Source organism: Eumetopias jubatus, unplaced genomic scaffold (genome assembly GCF_037043125.1).
Source record: "Eumetopias jubatus isolate StellerSeaLion01/CBP00866 unplaced genomic scaffold, mEumJub1_p1.0 scaffold_11, whole genome shotgun sequence".
Taxonomy (NCBI): domain Eukaryota; kingdom Metazoa; phylum Chordata; class Mammalia; order Carnivora; family Otariidae; genus Eumetopias; species Eumetopias jubatus.
The window spans coordinates 44,771,947-44,799,498 of NW_028274817.1; the positions used below are offsets into that span (position 1 = coordinate 44,771,947).

Consider the following 27,552-nt stretch of genomic DNA (forward strand, 5'->3'; position numbering starts at 1 on the left):
ATGTTCCGGCTGCTGACCTCCTGCTGGTCTTGGATAAAGACAACTGAAGAGACACGAAGGTAATATTGCAATTATTCCTCTAGACATAGTCCACCATTTCCTCCAATGTATCTGCCCAAAGTCCCTCAAGGGACGAATCTTCATGATATACATTGTGAGGGAGAGTGATTAAGCAATGTCTGCAAGACTGGAGGCAAAGTTGGGGGGTGGATGGCCAATTCTACAAGGCAAGTACATCAGGGAAGAAACGCATCCTTGGAGGCTTTAGGAAGGGGTTCCCATACCACTTTCTACCACATTGGCTGTGCTTTTTATGGTACATGCATTGGGATTCCTGCAGGCAGAGCCTCAAACATCAACGAAGAATAGAATTCTTTGTTTATCCCAAGAACTAACTAACAGTGCTTTATGTCACGGCCCGCGTACAAGGTCGAACAGGGATGAGGGTAAGAGAATGAAACATAAAAGTATGGGAACAGGAGGGTTGCCCACGGGGATGCCGCGAGCAACAACTTTATTCTTACTTACACACTTTATATAAGTTCAGGTTACATAACAGTAGGACATAAACAAGTTCCACAGGTTTCTCCCTGCCTTCTCCTGGCTCCGTCCCGAGTTTTTGGTTCAAGGCCAGGTTCCTCAAGCGCATAGTTTCTTCCCATGCCTTCAAAGGGCCCGGTGCGCTATTTTTCAGGGCTTATCAATAACACTGTGGTTTTCTTAGCCTAAATACAACTCGGGCTAGCCAGTACCACATGTTCTTGTATGGGGGCAGTCAGGTGGCCATGGTTCAAAGGGATCAGGGAGCCTTTGCTCTACCCGATTAACCCCTTTGTTGCTCATGGCTCCCGACAGCTTTATAAGGCTTTGGCTCATTTTTCTTTTCTATTTCCAGGAATGTGACCATCATTATCATTGGATTGGACAACTCGGGCAAAACTGTTCTTGTGAAGGCTTTCCAAAGATGTAAGGAATTAAGAGCATTAGATACTGGTTAAGGTCTCCCATGGGCCCCAGGGACCAATGAAATAATCATTCTGTCCTAGCCTTACTTCATGACCCTCAGGTTCCCTCTTTTGAAGATAAACACTTCCACACACACACACACACACACACACACACACACACACACACACACACACACACTCCTCTCTTTGGGTATTATCAGCCTGTTTATGTAATGTCACCTCTCCCTTTACAAGACGTCCTAATTGAAGGTCCTCTCATAGTGTCGGTATGAATGAGCTCAAACTATGTAAAGTACTGTAGTCAATTATAAAGGATAGCAGGTTGAAAAAGGTGTCTAGTTTCAGAACTCAATTAAAGTGGAATTTGGTCTAGATAAGAGAGACAAGTGTGGGATGATGAAGTTTAATAACACATGAAACTCTTCGTGACAGTTGATATAGGGGGTTGGAGCTTGAGAAATGTTGTCAGTTCAGAGACATGCAAGCTTAATACCAGATCCCCAGTTTAATACCTTGACATTTCAAGCAACAGTTACACAGAATTTCAGGGAGCTACTATTCTAGTTGTGAAGACCCATCTAACTGCTGGCCAGCCAACCAGGGAGCCCAGCATAGGATGCCCTCCATTGCAGTTTATAAAAGAAAAGAAGGAGTATGACGATGTTGCTGAGCTTTACATTACCTGGGCCCTCAGCAAAGTACAGCAAAGAGCTCACCTGTCTCCTCTGCCACTTGTTTACCTGAAGCCTGCATCGATTTTCTTGCACTACAGTGACTTCCTGTGGGCTGATCTTGCCATCTCTAGTTGACCCCCCACCCCAGTATTCAATCCACACAGTTTCCCGAAGGATCTAATGCAAAAATCTGATCATGGCACTTGCCTGCTCAAAACCAAAGCCTCCCCTTTATCATCAAAACAAAATGTAAATTCCCCAGCAGCATACAAGGTCCTCCATGATTTGGTCCTTGAAGCTGGTCCTCCAGCTTCCTTTTCCCATGCCCTCTGCATATTGCCCCCTGATAAAGCCAAAACACATTATTTGCCACTCCTCTGTGATCATAGCATTCTAGTTCACATGCCCACACTCTGCACATTCTGTCTCATGACCTAGCAATTCATCCACTTCACTATTTAACTGCTTAATCAAATGCCCTGAGACACAAGCCTAAGCTTGACCCCAGCTCGACCTGGGCCATCCCTAACGCCCAGCGCCTCCTTCCTCAGCTCCCGCTCTATTTGGTGCCTCCCTCTATCTTGCACTTATCACAACATCACCGTACAATAGCAAGTACATCCCCTAGACTGTGAGCCCCTTGAGAAGTAATAGATCTTTTCAGCTCTGTATCTTCAGTCTCCATACTTTTAGTACCCTCAGGCAGGTACTCAACAAATATTTGTGGAATGACTATTCTCCCCCATTCTCCTCAGGCAACATACTGCCCCTTTACAACTTCTCCATCCCCCATCCTTTCCCCTTATAGGCAGCAAACTTGACTCCCTGCCTCTCCCAGTTCTCTGATAGGCAGAAATGGTAAAAAGGCAAGGAGTAGCAGGAAAATCAAGGAGCCAAGATAAATCACAGGATTACTGATGAAAGTGGGGATAATTTTTAGAGCCCCAACGCAGCCCCACCCCGAGATTCCCATCCACTCTGGGTGGGGCCTGAGAATCTTTTAAAAACTCTGCAGGTGTTTCTGATGGCCAGCCAGCTTTGGGAAGCCTTCATCTGCAATTTGCCATGTGCTATTTTGTCTATGAGAACAGTGCCTGGTTCTTATTCTAATCCCTAGAGGAGAGAGCCTCTCGTCTGTTTAATGTGTTACTATATAACTTGCCTTGTGCTTGGTGACTAACCTGGGGCTGATTCATAAACCAATAGGTGTATGGTTGTGACTTCGTTCAGAGAATAATTTTGAATGGTCAAGAAGCAAAGTGCTGATGTCACAATCTGAAGGCTGTCTCATCTTTGGCCATGCAGGACAACCAGAGTCAATCTAGTAGGTGGCTTTGTACCCAAAATGCAATAGCTCGCCTCCCCTGCTCCTGCAGATGTTCATGATTGCCAAGAACAGACAATAACCTAGGAAGGAAATTCCCATCTACAAGCTCTAACTTGTGTGAACATTTGAAGATGCCATCTATAAAATAGTTTTGGGGACATTAGCCATTATTGTCAATGACACCATTCACTGTAATTGTTTTGCCTGTCATGGTCCCGTGGGGCAAGAAACCCAAACATGAGCACAAGCAGCTGCCCTAAATGAGGGCATTTAGAGCAGTGCCTCTCAAATCCAGCTATACACTTCAGTTACCTAGGTAGGGAGCTTTAGAAGAAGAAGAAAAAAAAGATGCTTCAGCCCCACCCCAGATCTATGGCATCAAACCTTCAAAGAACGAGGCCTAGTGTCATAGGGTTTCAAAGCTCCACAGGTGATCCTCGAGCACAGTGAGTACTGAGAGCCAAAACTCAGAATCACCTGGGGGGGGATTTCACACCTACTGACCCAGGTGCCTGGAGGTTCAGATACTTTGGTCCGGGTGGGCCCACAGATTCAAAATCTTAAGTGCACCAGATGATGCTGAGGCGCAACAGGCATGAGTTTGATTGCTTTCTAAGGCAGTAAGTCTCAAGCTTAAAAGTGCAGAAAGATCACCTGGGGGTTTTCTTAACTAGGAGTTTGTTAAACATACGAATGCTTGGGTCCCAAACATAGAGGTTCTGATTCATTTGGTATAAAGTAGAACTTAACGATCACCTCCGTGTATCTCTGAGTCAGACAGTCCCCAGCCTGTGCTTTATGAAACACTCTGCTAGGCATGGAGAGATAAATTAGACTCAGTACCTGTCCTCAGGGAGTTTGTAAATTAATAACGGAGATAAGAGAAATGTAAATTATCAGGAAACAACTTCTCATGGCTTCTAAGGTTCACCAACAATAGATTGCATTATTGAGGGGACTGGTAAGGTTTCAAGTACAAAGAAAAAAAAAACAGGGAAAATGTTTTGCTCTGACAGGGAAAAAATAATATAAAGCTTACCTGGATGCAGGAAACAAGATTTAAAAAATTACCTATGGAGTTTCAACCTATTTACTCACTATTTTTAAGTAGTCCAATACAGACATAGCAAATATCACATCAAAGTTGTGACTGAAAATTATATGTTATCCGAAAACTACAATTAAAAAAGATCATTGACTAGCATGAAAACAGGAGTTATAAGATCACATTAAAATGTAATAATATATATACTGTACACACACATACATGTAAATGTGTGTATAATCATACATTTTCAAAGATTTGAAAGCATCTCACTAACTTCTCAACTAAATGACTCATTCTGGCAATCCCATGGAAAATGCCATAGGTAGATCTAAGGCTCTATATAAATAAGAAGCTATTGATTCTGGTGTTCAAACTCCCAGGTATGAGTGTAGAGAATCTATAAAATCATTTTGCTACTCTACTAATGGAGAGAGCCAGGCTAGGACTCTCAGTTCAAAAGACCGAAATGTGTATTAAGCTGCCATTTTGAACTGCATTTCTATGGGAGCTGAAAGAGGCATGGAATGCCCTATGGGATTCTACGCTCTGGCCATAGCCTTGAAATGGCAAACATATCTGAGTTTGGAATGGTTTCTTGGAGGAAATATGAGGAAGAGGACTTCATAATTTCATCCACAGTAACAGACACCATAAACATTTGTTGAACACCTACTACACGTAAGGAGGTAATGCAGAGCCCCTCCCTGACAGAGCTTACAGTTTAGTTGGGAAGACAGGACATGCACAGAATGAGGTTAAGAACCAGTTCACTAGACCACATGCTCAACGAGAGAGAGAACTGGACAGGTCAGAGAGGCTTCCTGAAAAAAAAAAAAAAAAAGGTGGTACTTGAGCTGGGCCTTGAAGAAAGGGTGGGAGCGAAGGGCCTCTTGTTCATCATTCATTCATTCATTCCACAAATATTTGTTATGCCAGCTGTGTGCTCACAGATACAATGGTGACTAGAACTGAGAGGGTTCCTGTCCTGTTGTAGCTTATAACTCAGATAACAGAATCATAGAATTTATAACACTAATATGTGCTGTGAGTGGTAAGCCTGGAAAAAAGGCACCTTGTCCAGACCGGGGGATGGTGGTGTGAATTAGGGAAAACTTCCTAGAGGAAACAAGATCTAAACTGATACATTTTCCAAAAAGGCATTAAGCAAACAGAGTAGTGGCAGAGTGTTCTAAGCAGTGGGAAATAGCATCTTGTGAAGGCCCAGGGCAAGACAGAGCATGGCATTCCTGTGGCACGGGAGGAACACGAGCCAAGGAGCAGAGGGAGGAAGAAACTGGGTGTGTACCAGGAGCTCTGTGGACACCAGTCAGGTCTGGCAGGTTAGGAGGCAAAGGAGTCTGTATTTTATCCTGCAAGCAGTGGGCACTCACTGAGGGCTGCTGAGCCAGGAAAGGGTAGCATTGACAGAGCGCTGGTTGAGGAAGATGAATCCGTGAGTGTGAGCAGGATGGCAAGACGCCTCAGTTGGATTCCTCAGGGCAGGCTCTGGTCAAGGTTCAGATTGTTGTTCAACACATTCTTACGTCTAACCCCTGCTTTGTGGTTGCTTCTCCTCTCCTCCCCTATGCCCAGTACTTCCCAGTAGGATGGACAACTGTATGAAATCTGAACTGACTACGCTCTTGCTGGATGAGTATGAAGCTTCTATCTATGACCTGAATGGAGACATGAAGGGCCGAGAAATCTGGCCGAACTACTACGCACAGGCACACGGACTTGTTTTTGTCCTGGATTCCAGTGACTTAGGACGTATGCAGGAAGTGAAGATCATCTTGACACATCTGCTGTCTGATAAAAGAGTGGCAGGGAAACCTATCCTACTGTAAGCCTCTGCTTTTGTGCCCAATTGCCCCTTCCCATGTACCTTCAGAAGAGAAGTAGGCAGAGGAAGGGTGGCCCCTTTGTCACACCCAGCTTGACCTCCTCTTCCCTTCAGCTCAGGGAGGGGAAGTGGGCCAGTCCTCTGGGGGCGGTTTTCAAAAGCCACTTGCAGTCTCTGACCCTGAGTAGGTGGCAGGAAACAAGCCCTATTTTGTCTAACTGATGCCAGTGGACTCCTCCTTTGGCCAACCACCCAAGAGTCATGTAACTAGCGTTCATTCCAGGGTGAGAATTCCGGTGGCCCGCCAATCTTCATCCTTCCCCCACTCCCGATTTGCTTTTTTCATTCCTCATTAGTACCCCCAACTCAAGCCTGAACAGAGGTTGGGAGAGCGTGTAAAAATCTCCAAATCTGTTCATATCCTAGTTAGCAATTCTAATTCAAGTTTGATGGTACACAGTAGAGGAAGTGAGAAACGAGGCCTGGGGATTATCTTGAATTCAAAGTATCTGCCCTCTTCTTCCCTCCGCTGAGAGCTGGCTAGAAATATTTCTGCCTCATCCCATCGGTGATGTTTTCAAAGCTAGTTCCTGGGTATGGAGTAGTCATACTAGACTGGTCCTCTTTCCCTCCTCTGCCTGCCCTTGGCCTCTACTTCTGTTACACTCTTCCTCTTCCCTTCCCTCCCTCTCTCCTACGCCCTGCTCTAGCCTGGCAAACAAACAAGACAAGAAGGACGCCCTCCTACCTTGTGATATCATTGAATACCTACTCCTAGAAAGGCTAGTGAATGAGAACAAGTCCCTGTGCCGAGTGGTAAGTATCAAGCTCCCTTCCTCCCCTCCACCCTCACCCTCACCCTCTCGAGCCCAGCTGATGCAGCCCTTGGCCCATTCCATAATCAGCCCCATCTGCCGGGTCTCCGGCAAAGCCCCTCCCCCACAGGCAACATCTACAGTGATGATTTCTGACTCAACGCTGACAGTAAATAACACATTCTTATATAACACTTTCACATCGGTTTTCTCATTAGGCCTTCAAAATAGCTCTGTACAATTAGAAGTTTCAACATCCTCATTTTATGGATAAGAAAGCTAAGGCTCAGAGGCCACGAGTGACTTGCCCAAGGTCACACATCCGGGACACGACACCACAATCACTTTTTTAAAGGACCTTCACTTTTGTCTTTCCCCATCTTCCTTCTCAGGAGCGAGTGCTGGGTGTCTCCTGGGAAGTCTGAGAGCCTCTCTAGGCATAGCAGAGCTTCAGTGTACCTCTGCTCTTGGCCGAGAATAATTGGGACTTTGGGCTTCGGGGGTTCCAGTCCTGTGGGCTAGAGCCTTCTCTTCTCTTTTTGTCACAGGAACCCTGTTCAGCTATCAAGAACCTCCAAAGAAGGAACCATCAGCCCATAATCGAAGGGCTGCGCTGGCTATTAGCTGCCACTGGGGATAAATACGAAGAGCTGTGTACTTGCCAACAGCCACTCATCTCGAGCGTCCCAACCTCCAAGGGCACCAGAGGCTCTAGGGAAAGATGCTCATCAGACAGGTACTGAGCTGCCTCTATTAGGTGTACTACAAAGAAGAGATGCAGGAGTCAATCTTCAACATATGCAGGGAGGTCTGGGTGGTGTTTGGATTCTGTGCAGTGCTGAGCAAGTGTCTCAAGATCAGCCGGCCCAAATGGGGCCAGGGCAACGACCATGAACATTCCAACATTGTTGGGTCTACCCTCCCCTCATGTTAGTGGGATGAGTTGTAGAAAGGTAAAGCCAAACCTATCCGTACTAGAGCTTCTCCAAAACAGGGTTTCTGTTGCCTGGTTTGCCACACAGAGGTAAACAGGAACATGAGCCCCTTAAGAAGCTGAGTGGAAATACGTTATGGCGAAAAGTCTTAAAGCTACCCTACATTCTCTGCTTTCGGTTCTCTGTCCCTCCCATTAATTAGGAAAGATGAGAGAGAACAGGAGTATGGAAAAGAAGAAGAAAAAGGAAAGAAAAAAAAAGAAAACAGGAGTTGATTAAGGTTTTGAGGACTAAAAGACCTAAATGTCCTCATGCTCTGTCATCCCTTTCAAGGTCCAAAGGCATATGACAGGGATGGGGTAATAGCTACATTCAATTAAGGAGCCTGAAGTGTGTTCATTTTCACTACTGCTTTGTCTTTCCTCTCTTCCCCAGCTTTGCTACCAGGATGGGAATGTTCAAAAAAAAAAGACAGCATCTAGGAAAAGGCGCAGTGGAAGTTAGACCCCTAAAGCCAATCCTAAAGGTAAGTGGCTCTTTAAATGGTGCCGCCCCAGCGACCAATCCCTGAAATGTCGGAGCACCAACTGGCTTTTTTTTCCCCTCCATCTTCTTGCTGTACAGAAAGAAGGTTTAAGGCCTAAAAAGAATTTATCAGTAACATTTGCCTTAGATGAACCTATGGAGGAGGGTGAATGTTCTGGCGGAAATAGAACTCAGAACACTACTGAGCTTTGCTACAATCAAAGGGATGACTTGCAGCCCCCAACTCCACTTGTCGATGATGATCTTTTTGAAGGTAATGCTGGACCAGTGGTCAGCCAGAAAAGAAAACATATATAGGCCTTCTCTCACAATTTATAAAAGAGTATTCCTATTTTGAGTCTGAAACTCTTTGCTCACACTAAGGCTGGTGGTTAGAAGAAGCAGGTGAAGTACAGGGAGAGTGCTTGGGGACTACCCTCTAGTAGCCCAGGATGATGCCCCAGCACCCCAGCACTGGCTGACACTGGGTGGGAGGGGCCGGGTGGCTGGGTGATGGACAATGGAGAGGGTATGTGCTATGGTGAGTGCTGTGAATTGTGTAAGGGTGATGAATCACAGACCTGTACCCCTGAAACAAATAATACATTATATGTTAATAAAAAATAAATAGAAATTTAAAAAATCAAAAAAATTAAAATGTGGAAACCCAATGTTGTATACAACAGCTAAAAGTTGGAAACAAGCTAAAGGACTAATAGTGGGGAAGAGCTAAATAAATTTTGGTGCATTCATACAATGGAATACTACGCAGACATTAAAAGGGATAAGGGTGACTTATATTTACTGACATTGTAGTTTTCCACAGCCTGATATTTTGTTAGAGAAAATGGTAAATCAGAGTCTAGCATGTTCAGCGTGACGTGTATACATGCACAGACTATCTGAAGGGAAATCACCAAAACAGCAGTGGTTTTCTCCAGGGGTGAGACACTGGGTGATTTTGAGAAGTAAAAGGCCTACGTGACTTTCTTTGGATTTTTTGGAAATTCTAGTTTTTATAATAAGCATATACAATCTCTCCCAATACAATAAAGGCGTTTTATTTTTTAAAGCTATGAGACCTTGAGGGCCCATTGTTGTTAATGGCCACTCCTTCTCAGTGTTCCTTGGGACCCCAGTGTCCATGATGGTCAACTGTCAATATTATGTCACCTCTGCTCTCCAAGGGATCTAGCCCTTCAGGCCACCCCAGAGCCTTGGGGTGTTATACCTATACGGAGGGGCCTAGTCTTGACCAGGGCCACTGAGGAGGAGAGAGGCACTGCTCTGGGGATGAGGGGCGAGGATGAGAGCTGAGTGGAAGAAATCTGGTAGAAGAGCAGAGGAAGTGTTTTTCTAGATGTCAGGAACTACCCCTGAATCTCTGTCCAAAACTGAAATCCATTTTTCATTTCTATAACCTCAGAACCCAAGGCAAAAAAAAACCTGGAGACATGGGACACAGAAGAGATATTACTGGAAAATCCCTGTGAAGAAGCCTTTGGCTCCTGTGGTTAGTATGCCTTATAGGAAGGGGAGAGGGAAGAGAGCAAGACTGAAAGTATGAGGACAGGTGTCTGAAGGGGTGCAGTCTACGCCCCCTTGGGTGTAGGGGCCAACACCCTCCCAACCGGGAGTGATCTGGAAAGGACAGGAAACCTGGTGCTTAGCTTCACTTTGTAGTGACTGGCGGTTTTCTTTCTCTTATTAGACTTTTAACAGAGTACTAAAGAGAAAAATGGAGGGAAGTCCAAAGAAACCATCTCCTATCCTTCTTCCCTCAGTAAATGGGCTCATCTCTAGAACCATCAGGACTGCTCAGTTTTTCATTTTTTGTTTTTTGTTTTTTTTTTTTTTCATTTCTATTTGCTAATACTTCTAAAGTCTCCCCTACCTACAAGTCCACCTACTCTAACATCACAACCCTGTGGACTTCCACTGTTTCTATATATCTGCACTCTAGCCAGCAAATGAAGCTTATACCTGCCCCGAGGGGCTCGAGAAAAGTTAGGTGGCACCCATTTGAGAATGAAGATGACCTTGGCAAAGAACAGAGACGTTATGTCTCTGCACCTGGGTGCTCCTCGTGGAGTCCGCGAACAATTTGTCATGGGTGACCAACTGAAATCAAGCCTTAGAAGTAAAGGGTCAGGTTGGAATTACATTCCCCCCCTCCCCGAGGTTCTTGGGTGTAAGGGGACTGGCAGAAATAAACAGAACTTCGCTGCTGAGAACTGTGCCCTGCTGAATCGTTTTTAGTCATGCCTCTGAAAAAAAAAAAAAACCAAACAAAAAACAAAAACTCGGTTTTAAATTCCCAGCGATGGTCTGCGAAGCCTGGCTACAATTCCCTTGCTACCGCTCCAAGAAATGGCAATTGCCACCTCTTCCAACACTTTGGTTAGGTCTGCAAAAACTGTAGGAGCGGGGCGCCTGGGTGGCTCAGTCGTTAAGCGTCTGCCTTCAGCTCAGGTCATGATCCCAGGGTCCTGGGATCGAGCCCCATATCGGGCTCCCTGCTCAGTGGGAAGCCTGCTTCTCCCTCTCCCACTCCCTCTGCTTGTGTCGCCGCTCTCGCTGTGTCTCTCTCTGTCAAAGAAATAAATTAAATCTTAAAAACAAAAAACAAAAAACAAACAAAAAACTGTAGGAGCTTGAACACATTCAACCCTCCATCCCATGGAGGGGGAGGGTAGTATTTACTATTACTGCGACTATTACTTTCACCACATGTATCGGGTGCCGGGTGCCTTCTGGACGTCAGGCCTAGGTACAGGCTAAGTTCTTCACATTCATGATCTTATTCACAACAACCCTTAAGGGTGGGCGGTATCCCCTCCTGCATTTTCCCAAATGAGGGAGCCACGGAGCAGACAAGTTAAACAACTTGCCCAAGGTCCCGCACCCTGTTAAAAAGCAGAGCAGGGAGTTGAATCCAGATCGGACTCCAGAGCTGGCAGCGGGCCAGAAAGATCTTCCTATGCTTTTCTCAGACTCCATGCAGAAAGAGAAAGCTTACATCCAGGAAAAGTGCTCAAATGTAGCCATGCCCGAGTCAGGAGAATTACACTGATAGGGACAAGCACACCAATAGTTGTAGCAGATGCGGGTGACTGAGTCCTTCTCTCTGGCCAGGTGCTGGGCTAAGTGCTGCACATATTATTTGCCTTTCTTCTTCACAAGCTATGAGGTCGGTACTATTGTCGTCATTTACAGAAGCAGAAACTGATACTCAGAGAGGTCAAATCATGTGTCCTGGGGCACCCATGAGGAAGTGGCAGAACCGGTTTTCAAACTAAGGTCCAACTCCAGAACTCATGCTCTTAACTCCTACCTTATATTGCCTCGCCAGTCAAGATAAGCCAACTAGCCCCTAATTGTTTCTGAGGGATAGAAACCTCGCACTGAATGATCAGTCTTACAACCCCATCTAGAGGGTCTGACGCTGTCTAAGGCCGCATCATTTGCTATTACGCATTACACATGGCCTTATCTCCAAAAGAACCACCAGAGGCACCTTCTGGATCTTTTTTTAAAGATTTTATTTATTTATCTGAGAGAGAGAGCATGAGCAGGGAGGGGGGGCAGAGGGAGAGGGAAAGCAGACTCCCCGCTGAGTAGGGAACCGCACGCGGGGCTCGATCCCAGGACCCCAAGGTTGTGACCTGAGCAGAAGGCAGACACCCAACTGACTGAGCGACCCAGGTGCCCCCCTCTCGTGGACGTTGGATAGAACTCTGACTGAGGCTCAGCCTATTAGTCATGGAGCTGGAAGTAAACTCACAGAGCCTCTAGTCCAACCTCAGTTGTCAAATAGATGAGAAGTTTGGGGTATAGAGAGGTTAAGTGACTTGCCCAAGATTGCACAGCCAATCACTGACAGAGCTGCTCTTAAAATCCACATCTCCTGTGTGCCCGAGCCCGTATGGTATCTTTCCCGTCCCCAAATACTGCTTCCTCCTTGGGTCTTCTCTGGCCACTCTTGACCCACCTACTTTCTTCCAATTTGCCTATTAAATGTGACTGGAGAATTCTGTTGACAATCATTCTCACCCAGGGATTCAGCAAATATCTCTACTGAAGAAGAGTTTTATCAAACAGGACATGTAATTCAACAAACTCGTCTTAAGAAAACTGGATCATCCACATTTGTCTCTACGGCATGTATGTTTATGAGGCAGGCATACTTTCCCAGCCAAGAGGGAAGTGTGGTTAAAAGGGGGTGGGAGTGCTACCTATAAATGTGGGCAAGTTGGGGAATTTAAGTTGAAACAACCTGATAAAACCGCATTTCAGTATATTGGCCCGATTCCCTTTGTACAATGTACGTGTTCCTGAGCGTCAACCAAATTTTTCCTACATAGAATCCATCAATCACAGAGTTATTTAAAGAATACCCCCAAATACAGCCGGCATACCTCTCTTTATTTTTTGAGTGAATCTTAATTTTCTTGCTGCAGGCTGTTACTGTACTTTCCAAATCCCATATCAAGCTGGGTAACCCTGGCAATTTCCCCCAGTGAAGACAGAAATAAGAGTACCTACCTCACAGAGTTGTTGTCAGGATCAAAGGGGAAAATCCATATAAAAATTCTTAGCAAAGTGCCTGGCACATATTAAGTAGCTCATTAAATGTTAGCTACTCTTATTATGATTAGGGGAGAAGCTTAGATCATTAGACAGCTACACCCCCCCTTCTGGGAAAGGGATCCTCTTTTCTGCAAAGGACAACCCAAAGAGAGATGCCTTGGATTCTAATGTAAAAAGGGCATGGAGTGGTGGGGGGTGGGAGGCATGGGGCAGCTGGGTGATAGACATTGGGGAGGGTATGTGTATGGTGAGCACTGTGAATTGTGCAAGACTGTTGAATCACAGATCTGTATGTCTGAAACAAATAATACATTATATGTTAAGAAGAAGAAGAAGAAGAAGAAGAAGAAGAAGAAGAAGAAGAAGAAGAAGAAGAAGGAGAAGAAGGAGAAGAAGAAGAAGAAGGAGAAGAAGGAGAAGAAGAAAGGAGAAGAAGAAGATAACAGGAAGAGAATGAAGGGAGGGAAATTGGAGGGGGAGATGAACCATGAGAGACAATGGAGTCTGAAAAACAAACTGAGGGTTCTAGAGCGGAGGGGGGGTGAGGGGATGGGTTAGCCTGGTGATGGGTATTAAAGAGAGCATGTACTGAATGGAGCACTGGGTGTTATACGCAAACAATGAATCATGGAACACTGCATCAAAAACTAATGATGTAATGTATGGTGATTAACATAACAATAAGAAGGAAAAAAAAGAGCATGGAGAATTTAGGGTGACTATATAACCACTGCTAAGCACTGCCTCCCATATCCTTGTCTTTGAAAATCGTAAATCTGCCAAAGAGGTCTTACAAATCCACGTCTCAGCATAGCAGCCCAAGACCTAGATTAAGGATAGTTTCTTGACCCTCGGGGGCAAATTTTCTTTCGGGCAAGTGGTTGCCTTGGGAATTTCTCTCCTTTCATTGTCAAGGTCTTGGCCTCCCTCCTCTAGGACTTTTAGAGCTTAGCTCCTTGTCAGAGGCACTTTGTGAGCAAAAGACCCTGGTCCATCATTCCAACAAGCCCCATATGGCTCTGAGTACTTGTCCATTTTGTCTTGCAGGACAGGCCTGGGTTTTCTGACTAGAGAATTCAATATGCAGGGATAGAGGGGAGTCCCTCTGTTTGGAATGGTTTTCAACTCCTGGCATCTACTCACCACTCTTCATGTATATGTTGTTTCTACCTGCCTGGAGTACCCTGTCAGCCGTACTGGTATCCGGTGTGATCTGCAGAACACAGGTCATCATATAATGAGTACACAGTAAGAGTTAAGAAAGAACAGTGATCAGTTAGGATTAGGGCATGGAAACCAGTAGAAGCCAACATAGCTATAAATCCCTGACTGTTTGAGTGTTTGGTGCTTGGACCATACGAGTTGTGTTTTGAATATCACTCTTCCCTCCCAGGAACCAATTAGAATCACTCATTTTCAAGGCAGTTGCTACTAGTGAGACCTAACCAAGCGCACTGAATAGAACACTCTTCTCGGGAGAATCCTGCCAACTAGCATTCTTAACCATAGAGTGCCACTGCCCATGGGTGGGGTAGAGGTCACGCCTGGACTCACCTGCTTTGTTGCGCATCCCTTTTAACCCTTTACTGGATGCCCAAACCTGGGATTTCTGACAGGAAGGGGTGTAGAGAGTGAGGGCTATGGCCCAGCTTGCCAGGCCTGGAAACCATCCCCATATCCTACTTCATTTTTCACAGGGGTGCCTCGAAGAACTTTAGCCATGGCACCCCCGACCGGTGCCTTACTTCTTTAGCTATAATAATCCACCCTCCCACTCTCCTTGCCTTTTCTCTTGTATCTCTATGTGAAATGCAGGTGGAGGGAACCCAGGTGAGTGAGAAAGCAGCAAGAACTTCTTGCTGTTGGCATGGAGATAGTACGAGCTGGGGGTCGTGGGGGTCAGGGGCTTGTACTTCCATCCCTATGCCTCTGAAGTGCACGGCTCAGGGCCAGGGAGCCCAGGAGGCTCTGCTGTCAGGTGGTGGGCAGAGTGATGTTAACAAAGCACTCAAAATGTGCTGTGTGAGGATGATTCAAGGATCCCATGCTCATGCTAGTCTCCACTTCCAGGAACTAAAATAGACCTCTGGTGCTAAGAAACAGGAAAACTTTTATATCTGCTTAGAGAAAGGAGCCCAGTCCTAAAAACTATCATGCCATTCAATACAACGGAATGTTACCCGGCCATTAAAGATGACGATTACGTACGCTGCGCAAGTGGGAAGCAGAATGTAAAATAATGTTAAATGAAAGCAGCAAAACAGAAAACAGCCCGCACACATGCTGATCACAGCTATGAAAAACATACATAGAAGGGTTCATCCCTAAAGAACCTAAGAGAACAAAGAGTGCCACAGTCCTTTTAGACTTCACTCCCCCTCCACCAACCCCTTTTGAAATTGTCATCTGGTCACACTAAGGTTACAGAAACACCTGCCTTTTAGCTGATAACAGGAGTTCACGCCACAGTTCATTGGATCCAGGGAATAGAGAAGGAACTGAGTGCTCAGGGGGCTGGTGCTTTAAAATGAGCTGGATCCTTACTCTTCCCATTCCTCTCATGTTCAGGGCACCATTTCAGGCTTAGCACTACAGTGAGAGATTCCTTCCGAACACCCAGCTGACCAAACTCTAAGATGGGAGCTGAAGAGAACATATATATTTGGACCTCTTTTTTTTTTCTTCAGTTTTTGTTTATTCTTTCAGTTTTTATTTTAGGTCCAGTAAACATACAGTGTTAGTTTCAGGTGCACAATATAGTAATTTAACACTTCCACACATCGCCCGGTGCTCATGACAAATGCACTCCTTAATCCCCATCACCTATTTTACCCATCCCCCCACACCCACCCACCCTCTCTGGAAACCATCCATCAGTTTGTTCTCTATAGTTAAGAGTTTGTTTCTTGGGACACCTGGGTGGCTCAGTTTAGCATCTGCCTTCAGCTCAGATCACGATCTCCTAGTCATGAGATCGAGCCCCGTGTCAGGCTCCCTGCTCAGCGGGAAATCTGCTTCTCCCTGTCCCTCTGCCCCTCCCCGCCCCGACTTGTGCTCTCTCTCTTTCTCTCTCTCAAATAAAATCTTTTTGAGAAAGGAGTCTGTTTCTTGGTTTGCCTCTCTTTTTGTTCCCTTTGCTCGTTTGTTTTGTTTCTTAAATTCCACATATGAGTAAAATTATATGGTATTTGTCTTTCTCTGACTTACTTCACTTAGCATAATACTCTCTAATACTCTATTTGTCATTGCAAAGGCAAGATTTTATTCTTTTGGGGGCTGAGTAATATTCCATTGTATATGTATACCACCTCTTCTTTACCCATTCATCAGTTGATGGACACTGGCTGATCCCATCATTTGGCTATTGCAGACAACGCTGCTATAAACTTTGGGGTGCGTGTATCCTTTTGAATTAGTGTTTTTATATTCTTTGGGTAAATGCCTACTAGTATAATTGCTGGATGGTAGGGTAATTCTATTTTTACCTTTTTAAGGAACCGCCATACTGTTCTCCAGAGTGGCTGCACCAGTGTGCATTCCCACCAGTAGTGCAAGAGGGTTCCCCTTTCTCTGCATCCTCGCCAACACCTGTTGTTTCCTGCATTGTTGATTTTAGCCATTCTGACAGGTGTGAGGTGATGTCTCATTGTAGTTTTGATTTGTATTTCCCTGGTAAGTGATGTTGAGCATCTTTTCATGTATCTGTTGGCCCTCTTTGCAAAAATGTCTATTCATGTTTTCTACCCATTTTTAATCAGATTATTTTTCCTTTTGGGTGTTGCCTTTTAGAAGTCATATTTTGGATACTGACCCATTATCAGATATGTCATTTGTAAATATCTTCTCCCATTCCATAGGTTGCCTTTTAGTTTTGTTGTTTCCTTCACTGTGCAGAAGCTTTCCATTTTGATGAAGTCCCAACAGTTTATTTTTGCTTCTGTTTCCCTTGCCTCAGGAGACATACCTAGAAAGAAGCTGCTATGGCCAATGTCCAAGAGGTGACTGCCTGTGTTCTCCTCTAGGATTTTGATGGTTTCCTGCCTCACATTGAGGTCTTTCATCCATTTTGAGTTTATTTTTGTGTATGGTGTAAGAAAGTGGTCCAGTTTCATTCTTTTGCATGTAGCTGTCCAGTTTCCCAACACCATTTGTTGAAGAGACTGTCTTTTTCCCATCGGATATTCTTTCCTGCTGTGCCAAAGGTTAATTGGCCATATCGTTGTGGGTTCATTTCCAGGTTTTCTATTCTGTTCCATTGCTCTATGTTGTCTATTTTTGTGCCAGTATCATACTGTTTTGATCACTACAGCTTTGTAATATAATCTGAAGCCCCATAATTGCGATGCCTCCTCCTGTGCTTTTCTTTTTCAAGGTTGCTCTGGCTATTCAGGGTCTTCTGTGGTTCCATACAAATTTTACGAGTGTTTGTTCTAGCTCTGTGAAAAAATGCTGTTGGTATTTTGATAGGGATTGCATTCAATGTGTAGATTTCTTGGGGTAGTATAGACATTTTAACAATATTTGTTCTTCTGATCCATGAGCATGGGATGTTTTTCCATTTCTTTGCATCACCCTCAGTTTCTTTCATCGGTGTTTCATAGTTGTCAGATTACAGGTCTTTCACCTTAGTTATTAGTTTTATTTTTAGATATCTTATTGTTTCTGATACAATTGTAAATGGGATTGATTCCTTGATTTCTCTTTCTGCTGCTTCATTATTGGTATATAGAAATGCAACAGGGGCGCCTGGGTGGCTCAGTCGGTAGAGTGTCTGACTTTTGATCTCAGGTCTCGATCTCAGGGTTGTGAGTTCAAGCCCTGCATTGGGCATGGAGCCTACTTAAAAAAAAGGAATGCAACAGATTTCTGTACGTTGAGTTTGTATCCTGCAACTTTACTGAATGCATGTATCAGTTCTCGCAATGTTTGGGGTGAGTCTTTTGGGTTTTCTATATAGAGTATCATGTCATCTGCAAATAGTGAAAGTTTTACTACTTCCTCGATGATTTTGAATACCTTTTATTTCTTTTTGTTGTCTGATTGCTGTGGCAAGGACATCCGGTAGTAGGTTAAATAACAGTGGTGAGAGTGGGCATCCTGTCTTGTTCCTCACTGTAGGGGAAAACCTCTCAGTTTTTCCCCATTGAGGAGGATATTAGCTGTGGGATTTTCATATATGACCTTTATTCAGTTGAGGTATGTTCCTTCTAAAGCTACTTTGTTGAGGGTTTTTATCATGAATGGAAGCTGTACTTTGTCAAATGCTTTTTCTGCATCTATTGAAACGATCACATGGTCCTTATCCTTTATGTGGAATATCACGCTGATTGATTTGCAAATGCTGAACCATCCTCGCAACCCTGGAATAAATCCCACCTGATCATGGTGAATGATTCTTTTAATGTATTGGTGGATTCAGTTTGCTGATATTTATTGAGAACTTCTGCATCCATGTTCCTCAGGGATATTGGCCTGCAGTTCTTTTTTCAGTGGAGTCTTTATCTGGTTTTAGTATCAGGGTAATGCTGGCCTCATAGAATGAATTTGGAAGTTTTCCTTCCTTTTCTACTTTTTGGAATAATTTTAAAGGAATAGGTATTATCTCTTCTTTAAATGTTTGGTAGAATTCACCTGTGAAGCCATTTGGCCCTGGACTTTTGTTTGCTGGGAACTTTTTGATTACTGATTCAATTTCTTTGCAGGTTATCAGTCTGGTCAAGTTTTCTATTTCTTCCTGTTTCAGTTTTGGCAGTTTATATGGTTCTAGGAATTTATCCATTTCTTCCAGGTTGTCCAATTTATTGGCATACAGTTTTTCATAATATTCTCTTATAATTGTTTGTCTGTCTGTGGTGTTCATTGGTATTTCTCCTCTCTCATTTGTGATTTTATTTATTTGTGATTTTATTTATTCATGACTTTATTTATTTGTGATTTTATTTATTTGGGTCTTTTCCCTTTTGATAAATCTGTCTTGAGGTTTATCAATCTTATTAATTTTTTCTCAAAGGACCAGCTCCTGGTTTTATTGATCTGTTCTATTGCATTTTGTTTTATTTTTTTCTTTTTGTTTTTAGTTTCTATATCATTTATTTCTGCTCTAATCTTTATCATTTGCTTCCTTCTGCTGGCTTTAGGCTTCGTTTGTTATTCTTTTTCTAGCTCCTTTAGGTGTAAGGTTAGGTTGTTTATTTGAGATTTTTCTTGCTTCTTAAGGTAGGCATGTATTGCTATATACTTCCCTCTTCAGACTGCTTTTGCTGCATCCCAATGGTTTTGGACCATTGTGTTTTCATTTTCATTTGTTTCCATGTATTTTTTTTTTTTTTGTAAATTTCTTCTTTGATTACCTGGTTGACCCATTCATTGTTTAGTAGCATGTTGTCTAACCTCCATTTGTTTGTGGTCTTTCCAAATTTTTTCTTGTGGTTGACTGCAAGTTTCATAGCATTGTGGTCAGAAAAGATGCATGGTATGATCTCAATCTTTATTTGTTGAGGCCTGATTTATGACCTAATATGTGATCTGTTCTGGAGAATGTCCCATGTGCACTTGAAAAGAAGGTATATTCTGCTGTTTTAGGATGAAATGTTCTGAATATATCTGTGAAGTTCATCTGGTCCAGTGTGTCATTCAAAGCCATTGTTTCCTTGTTGATTTTCTGTTTAGATGATCTGTCCTTTGATGTAAGTGGGATGTTAAAGTCCCCTACTACTATTGTATTATTATCAATGAGATCCTTTATTTTGTTATTAATTGTTTTGTGTATTTGGGTGTTCCTGTGTTGGGTTCATAAATGTTTACAGCTGTTATATCTTCTTGTTGGATTGTCCCCTTTATTATGATATAGTGCCCTTCTTCAACTCATGTTACAGTCTTTGTTTTAACGTCCAGTTTGTTTTTTGATATAAGTATTGCCAGTACAGCTTTTTTTTATTTTGTCAATATATCTTTTTTTACCATCTATTTATTTATTTTTATTATGTGATGTTAATCACCATACATTACATCATTAGTTTTTGTTGTAGTGTTCCATGATTCATTGTTTGCATATAACACCCAGTGCTCCACGCAGTACGTGCCCTCTTTAATACCCATCACTAGGCTAACCCATCCCCCCACCCCCCTCCCCTCTAGAACCCTCAGTTTGTTTCTCAGAGTCCATGGTCTCTCATGGTTCATCTCCCCCTCTGATTTCTCCCCCTTCATTTTTCCCTTCCTGCTATCTTCTTCTTCTTCTTCTTTTTTTGAACATACGATGTATTATTTGTTTCAGAGGTAGAGGTCTGTGATTCAACAGTCTTACACAATTCACAGCACTCACCATAGCACATACCCTCCCCAATGTCTACCATCCAGCCACCCCATCCCTCCCACCCCCCACCACTTCAGCATGGTACAGCTTCCTTTTGACATCTATTCACATGATAAATGTTTTTTCATCCCCTCACTTTCAATCTGCAGGTATCTTTAGGTCTAAAGTGAGTCTCTTGTACATAGCATATAGATGGGTCTTGATTTTATCCATTCTCACCCCCTCTGTCTGTTGATTGGAGTATTTAGTCCATTTACATTCAAAGTAATTATTGATATATAGGTATTTAGTGCCATTTTATTACTTGTTTTTTTTTTTTTTTTTTCTGGAGATTTTCTCTGATGCTTTCTTCTCTTTGTCAGTTTTGGTGTTTCCTTCCTTTCCACTCAGAGAGTCCCCTTTATTTCTTCCATGGCTGGTTTAGTGGTCACAAACTCCTTTAGTTCTTGTTTGTCTGGGAAACTCCTTATCTCTCTTTCTATTCTGAATGATAGCCTTGCTGAGTAGAGTCTTCTTGGCCACAGATTTTTACCATTCAGCACACTGAATATATCATGCCACTCACTTCTGGCTTGCCAAATTTCTATTGAGCAATCTCCAGCTAGCCTTATAGGGTTCCCTTATAAGTTAAGGACTTGTTTTTTCTTGCTGCTTTTAAGATTTTTTTCTTTATTGCTATATTTTGCAAATTTAATTACAATAGGTATTGGTGTTGGCCTGCTTTCATTGATTTTGATGGGAGTTCTCTGTGCCTCCCGGATCTGGATGTCTGTTTCCCTCCCCAGATTAGGGAAGTTTTCCACTATGATTTCCTCAAATAAATTTTCTGCCCCCCTTTTCTTTCTCTTCTTCTTCTGGGATTCCTATAATGTAAATGATATTACATTTGATGGAGTACTGAGTTCCCTAAGTTTATTCTCGTGTTGTATAACTCTCCTTTCTCTCTTTTGTTGAGCTTCATTGCTTTCCATTACTTTGTCTTCTAGGTCACTGATTCCCATTCCTCTGCTTCTTCCAGCCTACTGTTCATTGCATCAGGCAGGTTTCTAACCTTGTTTATTGCACTCTTCATCTCCGGTTGATTCTTTTTTAACTATTTTGTCTCTGTGGTAAGGGTCTCACTGATGTCTTCCATTCTTTTCTCAAGCCCGGTGAGTACCTTTATGATCACTGCTTTAAATTCTCCACCAGGCATGTTATATCTGTTTTGCTTAGATATCTGGCAGTGGCCTTATCTTGTTCTTTCATTTGGGATGAATTCCTCCATCTTGGCATTTTGTTTAAGTCTCTGCCTTCTTCTGTCTGTTAGAAAAGCCAGCTATGTTTCCTGCTCCTGAGAGTAATGCTTTATGAAGAAGAGGTCATGTAGTGTCCAGGACCTGGCGCTTCAGGGAGTGCCTCTTGTGTGTGCTGGGTGTGCTCTGCTATTGCATTTTGGCTGCTCTATCCTTCAGACCAGTTGTCCACAGAGGCTCTCCTTGCCTGCAGTGGGCAGTGTTTGGTTCTTGGCCAGAATATGGCAAGTTTTAACTAGGTTTGCTCTGGTCTGCTTGTTAAATGAGACCTGATACTACTTCCACTAGAATCAAAGCCCTGCAGAACTCTCTGGTCAGGAGACATGGTGTGGGCAGTGGTTCGTGTGGGTCTGCTGGGGAAGGGGCCTGCCACACTGGGACTGAGGCAAGTTTGACTCACCAGAGCGCAGTGGTGTGGGACTTGGTGAAAGCAAGGTGGGCAGCCTGTGTCAGTGCTGCATTGCTTCCGGCAGGTGGTTCTGTGTTTAATGCGGAGAATTGGGGGGGAGGGAAATTGTGCCAGTCAGCTCTGTCCCCAGAGAGGCATCTCCATGAACATGAATGCTGCCTCTCAGGGAAGCACTCCAAGCAGAGCAAATAATCCCCCCATCCCCCCTACCATAGGCCCCAGGCATTTTTGTATCTCAGATAGCTGTTTCTGTGCTGCCTGCCTCCAGGTTGTTTACCTGCCTTCTCTCCAGGAGCAGCGCGTTGTCCTCTGGGCTCTATCCCAGCCAAGCCTGCTGACATTTAAAACCCCAGGCTTTGAACCCCACTGGTTGCAAGAACTCGCAAAAATCAGCCCCTTTCCTTTTCCTTTTCCTACCCCATGGCTTTAGGGAAATGTTCTCCTTGTGAGTTCCCCTGTGTGCTCTAATCTCTCTTGCCCTTCTCCATGACCATGACTCCCTCCTCTCTGCAGCACCTGTGATCCATTTCTCTCCTAAACCACATCTCCACACTTCCTACCCTTTTTTATGTGGCTTCTTCTCTCCCTTGAGTTGTGGAGTTTGTTCTGTCATTCTTCAGGTTAATTTCTGAGGTATTTAGAATGATTTGATAGGCATCTAGCTGTGTTCAGGGGACAAGATGAGCCTAGGGCCCTCCTACTTCACCGCCATCTTCTCTTCTCCTCCCTGGGATTAATTCTTTTGATGTTTTGGTAGAATTTAAAAGTGAGGCTCTCTGGTTCTGGATTTTTGTTTTTTGGATTATTGATTCAATCACCTTCCTAGCAGTCATTCTCTTCAGATTTTCTATTTCTTCATGATTCAGTCTTGGTAAGGTGTGTATATCTAGGTATTTATCTATTTCTTCTAGGTTGTCAAATTTGTTGATGTATAATTGTTCACGGTAGTCTCATGATCTTTTGCATTTCTGTGTTATCAGTTGTAATGTCGCCTCTTTCATTTCTGATTTTATTTATTTGAGTTCTCTCTCTTTTCTTCTTGGCAAGTCTAGCTAAAAGTTTGTCAATTTTGTTTATCTTTTCAAAGAATCAGTTCTTATTTTCGTTGATCTTTTCTGTTGTCCTTTTAGTCTCTATTTCATTTTTTTCTTACTCTGATCTTTGTTACTTCTTTCCACTTTCTAATTTTGAGGTTAGCTATTTCTTCTTTTTCTAGGGTCTTTAGGTGTAAATTTGTGTTGTTTATTTGAGGTTTTTCTTGTTTCTTGATGTAAGCATTTATCTCTATAAACTTTCCTCTTAGAACTGTTTTTGCAGCATCCCATAAGTTTTGGTATATTGTATGTCCATTTTCATTAGTCTCCGTGTATTTTTTATTTCTCTTTTTATTTCTCCTTTGCCCCATCGGTTGTTCAGTAGCATGTTGTTCAAACTCCACATATTTGTAAATTTTCCAGTTTTCTTCTGCAGCTGATTTCTACTTTCATGGCACTGTGGTCAGAAAAGATGCTTGATATGATTTCAGTATTCTTCAATTTATTCAGACTTGTTTTGTGGCCTAATATATGATCCATCCTGGAGAATATTCCAGGTACACTTGAGAAGGCTGTGTGTTCTGTTGCTTCTGGATTGAATGTTCTGCATATATCTGTTATGTCCAACTGATCTAACATGTTGTTTAAGGTTGATGTCTTCTTACCGATTTTCTACCCAGATGATAGATCCATTGAAAGTAGGGTATTTTAAAGTACTTGCATCCATTGTAAGTAGGGTATTAAAGTCCCCTACTATAATTGTATTGCTGTCTATTTCACCCTTTATGTCTGTTAGTATTTGCTTTATATATGTAGGTCCTCATTTTTTTTCTTGCATATGTATTTACAAATGTTATATCTTCTTTGGATTCACCCCTTTATCATTATGTAATGATGTTTTTTCTCTCTTATTACAGTCTTTGTTTTAAAATCTAGTTTGCCTGGTATGAGTATAGCTAAAACCATTTTCCATTTTTATGGAATGTATTTCCCCATCCCTTTTCTTTTGGTCTGCGTGTCCTTACATCTAAAATGAGCCTCTTATAGGCAGCATATAGATGGGACTTTTTAAAAAATCCACTCAGCTACTCCATGTCTTTTGACTGGAGAATTTATCTATTTACATTGAAAGTCATTGTTGATAGGTATGTACTTCTTGCCATTTTGTTAATTGTTTTCTGACTGTTTTGTAGTTCCTCTTGTTCATTTCATCTTCCTTTGCAGTTTGATGATTTTTTTCATTACTGGTATGTTTAGAGTCCTTTGGTCTTCATCTCGTGGTGTGTGTGTGTGTGTGTGTGTGTGTGTGTGTGTCTGCTATAGGTTTTTGCTTTGTGGTTGCCATGAAGCTTACATATCACAACTTATATTTATAGCCATCTATTGTAAGTTGAGAACAACTTAAGTTTGATGGCTTTCAAATGCTCTATATTTTTACTCTTCTCCTGCCACATTTGTTTTTGATGTCATATTTTACATCTTTTTATCTGTGTATCCCTTCACTAATTATTGTAGTTGTAGTTATTTTTATTACTTTTGTCTTTTAACTTTCTATTAGCTTCATAAGTGGTTACTTCACTACCTTTAGTATATATTAACCTTTACCAGTGAGATTTATACTTTCATATATTTTCTTGCTACTAATTAGCACCCTTTCTCTTCATCACAAAGAACAAGGCTGGTTTAGTGGTGATGAATTCCTTTAGCTTTTGTTTGTCTGGAAAAGTCTTTAATGGTAACTTTGCTGGGTAGATTACTTTTGGTTAGAAGGTTGGTTTTTTTTTTTTTTTCTTTTCTTTCAGCACTTTGAATCTATCATGCCAATTCTTTCTGGTCTGCAAAATTTCTGCTGAAAAATCCGTTGATAGTCTTACAGGGATTCTCTTAAACATAACAACTTGTTTTTCTTTTGTTGCATTTAAGTTGTGCTTCTTGTCTTCAACTTCTGACCTTTTAATTATAATATGTTTTGATTTGAGTCTCTACGGGTTCATCTTACTTGGAACTCTCTGGGTTTCTTGCAACTGGATGTCTGTCTTCTTTCTCAGGTTAGGGTATTTTTCAGCCATTATTTCTTCTTTTTTGTCTGTTTAAAGTTTTTTTTATTCCAAGTTTTCATTTAAATTACAGTTAGTTAACAGACAGTGTAATATTAGTTACAGGTGTAGGATTTAGTGATTCAGCACTTACAATACCCAGTGCTCATCACAAGTGCCTTCCTTAATCCGCATCACCTGTTGAAGCCATCCCCCTGCTCATCTCCCCTCTGGTAACCATTAGTTCTCTAAAGTTAAGAGTCTGTTTCTTGGTTTTCCTCTTTCCCCCCACTATGTTCATTTGTTTTGTTTCTTAAATTCTACATATGAGTGAAATCATATGGTATTTGTCTTTCTCTGACTGACTTATTTAACTTAGCGTAATCCTCTCTAGCTCCACTCATGTCATTGCAAATGGCAACAGCCATTATTTCTTCAAATAGATTTTCTGCCCCGTTCTCTCTCTCTTCTCCTTCTGCAACCTCTATGATGCGAATGTTAGTACACTTGTTGTCTAATGATCTCTTAAGCTATCTTTTCTTTGTAATTAAGAAAAAATTTTTTTTTGCTGCTCTGATTGGGTGATTTCCAGGGCCCTGCCTTTGACTTCACTGATCTATTCTGCTTCATCTGGTTTTCTGCTGGACCCCTCTAGTGCATTATTCAGTTCTGTTATTGTATTCTTTGGCCCTGCAACTTCTATTTGGTACTTTCTTATACTTTCTCTTTGTTGAAGTTCTCACTGTGTTATTCCATTATTCTCCCATGTTCACCGAGCATCTTTATGACCATTACTTTGAGCTCTTTATCAGGTAAATTACTTGTGTGCATTTTATTAAGGCTTTTTATGAAGTTTCATCTTTTCTTTCATTTGGAACACATTTCTCTGTTTCTTTATTAACTTTCTGTTGATTTCTATGCATTAGATAAAACATCCACCTCTCCCAGTGTTGAAGGAATGTCCTCGTGTAAGAGATGAACAGTTTTGTTCAATCCTGCCCTAGCTCTTGGTTGTCTCTCAAACCTTTGTGCTTATCCAAGAATTATTTGTAATGGCTCCCAGCAGTTAAGGGTTCAAGACCCGTCAGTGTCTCAAGGGGGAGGATGTTAGTCAGCACCGAGGTTCAGGCTGATCAGAAGCCAGACCTTCAAGTAGAAACTTTTAAAGTATGCAAATATACAGAGTCACTCGGGACTGCAAGTGTAAGCCTTGATAGCCACCAGTACTAGATTATCTAGAGGTGTTCCCTGGGTGGCAGTCACAAAAATCAGGACTCCAACTGAATACATAAGCTCCTGCCTGGGAAATACTGGTGAGCCCTAGTGAGACAGAATGGGAACATAATAATGGCATGCATCAGCCTACATTCCCTGAAAACACATCCATAGATCCCTAGGCATGTGCCAAACCTGAAACCTTCCCTCAGGATAAAGCTCCAAGACAAGCAAACAGGTCTCTCTCACAGACAAACTGAGAGCGTATTTTAGTCTGCTGTCTGTGCAGCGCCCTTTAAGAGCCTCTTCTCACATTGTTTATAGCCTTGTGAGTCTCATGGACGTGAGCTCTGTTGGTTTGCAAAGCTAGATGTTTTGTGGGCTTATCTCTCAGGTGCAGGCCTTAAAAGTTGGGGGTATCCAATGTGGGGTTCAAACCCTTCACTCCCCAGGGATGAGCTCTGGGTTTTGAGTTCCCTCCCAACTGTGGGTCACTGTGCTAGGCATGGGATTTACAGTAAAATTGTGTCCCGGCATCTCCTACCCACTTGATGTTGGTCTTCTTTCATTTGCCCCATGCATGAGCGTTGTTCAGCCCGTTTTTAGGTTTCTGTTGTTGTTTTCAGAGGTTGTCCATATGTAACTGTGGGTTTGGTGTGTTTGTAGGAGAAGGTGAGTTTAAGAGCCTCTTAGATCACAATCTTGAACAAACCCCACCCTGTATTTATTTTAGAAAGCCATCATTTTGGGGCACCTGGGTGGTCAGTCAGTGAAGTGTCCAGCTCTTGATTTCAGCTCAGTTCATGATCTCGGGGTCATGAGATTGAGCCCCATGTCGGGCTCTGTGATCAGTGGGGAATCAGCATGAGATTCTCTCTCTCTCTCCCTCTTCCTCAGCCCCTCCCCCTTCTCTCCCTCTCCTTAAAGTAAATAAATAAATCTGTAAGGAAAAAAGAAAACCATCATTTTAAGATTTAAAAAATGACAATAAAATTGTTTCTGTAATGATCAGGTATATTTAAGTTACAAGTAAGAGGAGAGTGACATCAACATGATGGTAGAACAGTAGGTCTCCCCATGAGACAAATATTTGGCAGCCATCCATGGGGCGGTGGGAAAGTGCCTTTGTGGGAATTTTGGGATCCAGGTAGGAGGTTTCAAAACTTCAGTGGAGCCCAAGAATGAGAAGGGCTGTTTTGAGAAGGTGGGCCTGCTCACTGGTGGTAGGACCCCTCACCAAGGTCCTAGATATAGATCAGAAGAAGCCTCATCCTGTTGTGGAGTTGGCTCAAGTCCTGCTTGTCCATAATCCTGTCATCAGCCCTTTCCACCAAGTGGCTTGGGAGGAGCCACAGTCACCCATGCCCTCAGTTATAGGCCAGTCAACCTTGGACCTGACTGCTGTCCCTGAAGCTCTTCTATGTATGACTCAGCTCCAGTGCTGTTTTACCATAGTCCAAGGTAGTCTTGCCTGCCCCAAAGACCCAGCCGAGGATCCAAACCCATGTGGGCATCCCCTGTAA

At 42.8% G+C, this 27,552-nt stretch overlaps 1 protein-coding gene across 1 annotated transcript; it reads left to right on the forward strand.

Moving 5' to 3' along the window:
• Positions 1-27,552, forward strand: LOC148163050 (ADP-ribosylation factor-like protein 13A). Its single transcript, XM_088028550.1, has 8 exons — positions 1-59; positions 896-966; positions 5,611-5,860; positions 6,571-6,676; positions 7,224-7,411; positions 8,046-8,136; positions 8,235-8,409; positions 27,257-27,552. The coding sequence occupies exons 1-8, from the start codon at positions 1-3 to the stop codon at positions 27,550-27,552; spliced, it is 1,236 nt and encodes a 411-aa protein (XP_087884676.1).